This window comes from Lactuca saligna, chromosome 1 (assembly GCF_052625555.1).
Source record: "Lactuca saligna cultivar CGN05327 chromosome 1, ASM5262555v1, whole genome shotgun sequence".
In the NCBI taxonomy this organism is placed as follows: Eukaryota; Viridiplantae; Streptophyta; class Magnoliopsida; order Asterales; family Asteraceae; genus Lactuca; species Lactuca saligna.
In genome coordinates, this window is record NC_136417.1 from 47,540,311 (window position 1) to 47,545,732 (window position 5,422).

General features: G+C 35.0%; 1 protein-coding gene across 1 annotated transcript; it reads left to right on the forward strand.

Moving 5' to 3' along the window:
• The first annotated feature begins 1,909 nt into the window (after positions 1-1,909).
• On the forward strand, positions 1,910-4,137 carry LOC145035546 (fasciclin-like arabinogalactan protein 15). The gene is made up of 3 exons (XM_078984075.1): positions 1,910-3,456; positions 3,721-3,845; positions 3,934-4,137. Exons 1-2 carry the CDS (start codon positions 2,148-2,150, stop codon positions 3,774-3,776), a joined length of 1,365 nt encoding a protein of 454 aa, XP_078840201.1. The 5' UTR covers positions 1,910-2,147; the 3' UTR covers positions 3,777-3,845; positions 3,934-4,137.
• The last annotated feature ends 1,285 nt before the right edge of the window (positions 4,138-5,422 follow it).

Genomic DNA, 5,422 nt, shown 5'->3' on the forward strand with positions numbered 1-5,422 from the left:
ATATAAGAATTTGTTATGGCCAAATAATAAATCTCTATTTTCAAAAGATTTTTGTTTTTTATTTATGCATCAAAATATGTAATTTAATTTGATTTTAAAGTTTTTATTCTATACATGATAAAAGGAAATGAAAAGTAAAAAGCTCTCACATTACCTGTTTGGAAATATATATAATGTTGTGTTCAAAAATAAAAAATGCACACTTTTTTACTTGACAACCGTTTTTTAAATTTGTAAAAAATGATTATTTTCTTATAATTCATTAGATTATTTCGTTTCGGAAAGACAAAACTGCAAAATTGGTCATTGTGGTTTCATAAAAACTTTGGATAGAATTCAAAACGTTTCCGATTTGCATGAAAGGTCCAAAATCCAAAACTTCCTTTGATTTTAGTCCATTTTAGTCATTACAAAACCTGAAAAGACTTTTTTACTCTTTTGTTTTTTTTTTTTTTTTTTCATTTTTAGTATCAATTTTAACTATTTTATAAATAAAAAAAAAAGAAAATATCCTTCTCTCTCTCTTTCTCTGTCTCTCTCTCTCTCTCTCTCTCTCTCTCTTCGATTCTTTGTGAAATTCTTTCTCTTTCTTCCATTTTTCTTCTTTACTTTTCACTTTCAAGTGCAACTAAATGAAAAAAACCTGAGATCAGAGAAGCAAATCCATGTCAAAATGGAATAAGAATCATTGAAACATTAATATCAACTTACATATTTCCTAACCATCTTCTTCTTCTCCTGTTAATCAACCCCCTGATTGAATTGATTGAACCCACCTACCTCATCTCTATGTTGTGTCTCATCAGAAAAACGTGGTACGATGTCTCTAGCGAGACCAAGCGTTCGTCACCGACCTTGCCTCTACCGATGACTTAGGAAGCTAAAACTCGTGGCTTCCCTTATTTGATCTCCATTCTTGCAATTAAAGGTGTTTTTTTCTTGCTGATCTTACTCCTCTTTGTGTAAATCAAAAACCTAGAAGATGAGATGATGTAAACTGAAAACCCAGAAGAATATTTAAACCAATGTCGTCGAAGATGGAGTGATGGTTGAGCGATGTCATCAAATGTCTTGACTCCTAGAACTAACACCTTTATTAGTGGGTTTCGTTTGTGAGAGATTTGATTTTCAGGATGATATGTGAGAGGTTTCAGTTAAAGGTAAATGTGAGGAAGAAGAAGATGAGGGGTAGTGATGAACTTGCATCAACGATATGAGTCTTCCTCATCAGATCGTTCGATAACGATGTGTGTTTTAGTATTGAACCAACAATTGTTTATGAGCCTCATCACCAGAAACAATATCTAAATCTGTAAACATGTGTGTTGAATCTAAAATCAAGGTGCACTAACTTTCTGAGATAATTTCCTCCTTCTTCAACACATAAACAAATACACACAAATTAATGTTGATTTCGTAAGTGTGTGCTAATTTCGCCATTGGTTTGACTTCGAAACTGAATCAAAAGTGTGTATGTGTGAGTGTGTGTGTTTATTGTAGAGAGAGAACGGTGGAGGTGGGTGGGGATAATCTTTTTCTTTCCTTTTTTAAGTTAAAATGTTATTAAATTAACTATAAAAAATACAAAAAAGAAAATGAAAGAGTATAACCGTCATTTTAAATTTTTTTGAATTAAAATCAAAGAAATTTTTGATTTTGAACCTTCCATACCAATGAAAACATTTTGGAACTTATCCCAAAGTTTTATCTTTCGGAAATATGTATCTTTTTCCTAATTCATGCAATTCCAAAGAATAGGAAAAAGGCTAAGCAACTATGAGCTGGGAAGCCATACAAGAACCGCAAAAAGCCTTTTTGTCCACCGTGTGGGACCCATCCTGTCAGCCAGCCTGTGTTTTCCCTTCCTAACTCATAAAACGACACCACCGCTTGCCGTTTCATCTTTCTCTCTCATCTTACCACCTGAACCCGCTGTTTTAATCCCATCTTCCATTTAATTCCACTCAAACCCTATAGAGAGAGAAACCAGTTTTTAGCAAAGGGAAAGTGCAAAATTTTATAAAAACACGACACACATTTTCGTCAAATCTATATAGAAAGAAAGTGTTCTCGAATCTCAAGTTCATCATCATCATCATCTTCTTCAGGTAATCTGTAATCTTGTAAATTTCTCCCACTTAGGCGCCATGGATTCTCAGATCTATGGTGCATTAAAGCTCATCGTCTTCTTTCTCGCCATTAATGTAAATGCATTGACGGCACAAAACCCCAAATCTAGTTCTACCCAGATTAATTCCAACTCGGTTCTGGTAGCACTTCTCGATTCACACTACACAGAGCTATCGGAGCTCGTTGAGAAAGCACTTCTTCTACAGACGCTTGAGCAAGCGGTTTCGCATCACAATATCACCATTTTCGCACCCAATAATGAAGCTCTTGAGAGACAAATGGATCCTGAGTTCAAACGCTTCTTGCTTGAGCCCCGGAATCTCAAGTCTCTGCAGAATCTGTTGCTTTACCATATAATTCCGTCCCGGGTTGGGGCAAAGGAATGGCCTGAACAAGAAGTTGTTCACCATCAGACGCTTTGTGTTGACGAATCCGACAACCGCTTGCCGTTGACACGAGGGAATTCCGGCGAGAAAATGGTCGGTGGTCTAGCTAGAGTTGTTCGTCCCGATGACGTCATACGAGCCGATGGGTTGATCCATGGGATTGAGCGGTTGTTGGTTCCTCGATCGGTGCAAGAAGATTTTAATCGGCGGAGGAGTTTGAGTTCTATTTCTGCTGTTTTACCGGAAGGAGCTCCTGTTGTGGATCCGAGAACCCACCGTTTAAAGAAATCAGCTACTCCGGCTCCTGCCGGTGCCCCACCGGCACTTCCGGTATACGACGCATTGGCCCCGGGCCCTTCTCTAGCCCCAGCTCCAGCCCCAGGTCCCGGTGGTCCCCGCCACCACTTCGACGGCGAAAGCCAGGTGAAAGATTTCATCCAAACGCTACTCCATTACGGCGGCTACAACGAATTAGCAGACATACTGGTAAATCTAACGTCGTTAGCGACGGAGATGGGGAAATTAGTGTCTGAGGGTTATGTTTTAACTGTGTTGGCACCCAACGATGAAGCCATGGCTAAACTTACCACCGACCAACTCAGTGACCCGGGTGCACCGGAGCAGATAATGTACTATCATATAATACCGGAGTATCAGACCGAAGAAAGTATGTACAACTCAGTACGACGGTTCGGGAAGGTCCGATATGATACACTCCGGCTACCGCATATGGTGGTGGCCGAGGAGGCTGATGGGTCGGTGAAGTTCGGTCAAGGCGAGGAGTCTGCGTATTTGTTCGACCCGGATATTTACACCGACGGGAGGATATCGGTGCAGGGTATCGATGGAGTTCTATTTCCGGTGGAGGAAACGACGGAGACTCCGTCTAGTAAGGTGGCACCGACGACGGCGCCGAAAGTTGTCTCAAAGCAAAGGAGAGGTAAAACCGTAATTCCGTAAAAGTTTTTTTGTAAATTCTTTGATTATCAAGAGTCAAAATAGGACTTTAATCTCGTGCAATAGTGACTTGTACTTTTTTGTACAATTTGCCACAACTTATTAAAAAGTCCAGACAAACCCCAGCTGTGATCGACTGAAGCCATTCCTTTTCGCTTACCCTATATCCCACTTGTACTTAGTGCAGTATGATTTGTAAATTATGCATCAGGAATTGTATGACTAAATAGTATATTTTTAAATGCAGGGAAATTAATGGAAGTGGCATGTACATTAGCTGGAGCACTTGGACAGAGTTGTTAATTTGTTTTTTTATATTCAAAGAAAATTACAAAAAAATGAAAAAAATCAAATACAGCGTTGCAGAGAAAGGTTTGTATTTATTTATAAAGATGCTTTTATTAATTTTTTGTTATTTACAATGGATTATTTAATAAATATGATTATTTTTGCGTTGCAGTTATATTAGGAAAGATTCTGTCCAAATACTATAGATAAAAGGGAAGTGGACGGTGCAGATTACATTTCCCTAGACGATGAACAAAGTTTGCCTTTTTTTTGAAGAATTATTTTATTTTATTACTATAAAAACTGTAATTACTATAAATGATTTTTTGATGTATTTATTTTGTTTTTCGATAAATATACAAATGTGTCTTTTTAATCTACCTACCAAAGATGAAAATTATATATCGATCTTATTTTAATATGCAATGTTTATTTGTATTTTACATTAACGGATAATTACTATTAAGAAAATAGCTAAAAAACTAGTCGATAAAAATAGCCTTTGATAAAAAAGTTGTAAGATTGTTGAAAAATATTAAATGGCATAAAATGAAATTTAGAAGAATATATGTTTACTATAACTATTGTTGAGTATATTGGATATGGGAATTTTTTAAAAAGCTTTAGAAGAATTTATGTTTTTTATAATTAATTACGAGTAAATTTAAAAAAAAAAAATTTAAAAGCTGGAGAAGAATTTATGTTATGTATAATTAATTATGAGTATCTTTAGGAAATTTTTTAAAGCTCTTAAAAAAAATTTAAGTAGCTTTTTTAAAAATATGGGTTATAAGCAATTTTTTGACATGCAAAACATGAAATCTTAAAAAACTTAAAAAACAAAGTAGCTTATAGCTGGTTGTAGTTTGTTAATCACTTCAATGACAATTTATTATTGATCGAAAATGAAAGGAAACAATAAATTAACAAATTTTGCTAAGAAGTTTTAGGTCTTAAATGGACCCAAAGAGATCAAACAAATGATCATTGCTAATGATGGTATTTACTATATTGGATTGAATTTTTTTAATAAGAAATGTGAGGTGTTGAGCTTCTATAAGATGCATATAATGTTAATTGGTCACTTTCAAACGCAAATGCAAATACAATAACAATAATGGTGGATTGTGATGGCAATTACATATTGGCTTTTTCTTCATGGAAATCATCACACCTTCACATGTAAGGTAAGGTGATGACTTTATGGACTCATGCTACATGTGTATTAATTTAAGTGGTACCCTTTTTCCGGTATTGGAAAATTAAATCAAACATTACTATGTTAGTGCTTATTTGGTAATTGATAGTATAACACATTAACACCCCCTTTTTAATATTACTTGTAATCTATACACCGGATGAGAGATAGTGAATATTTCATAATGAAAGCTTAATAATATATTAGAACTTACAGTACTTTAAATTCAAATCACATCAACATAGATAAATGACTAATTAATGTCATCCCAAAGCTCATTCAGCTCTAGTCGTTTCTTTTGAAGATTCATCAACTTTAATACTTGTTGATACGTTAGCATAATAGCTATGCATCTTGTGAGTTCATGATTTTCACAAAAATATGCATGTGTAATAATACTTCAAACAAATTTTCATAAGACACCAATTATATATGTAATATGATTTCGTACACCTAGCCATAA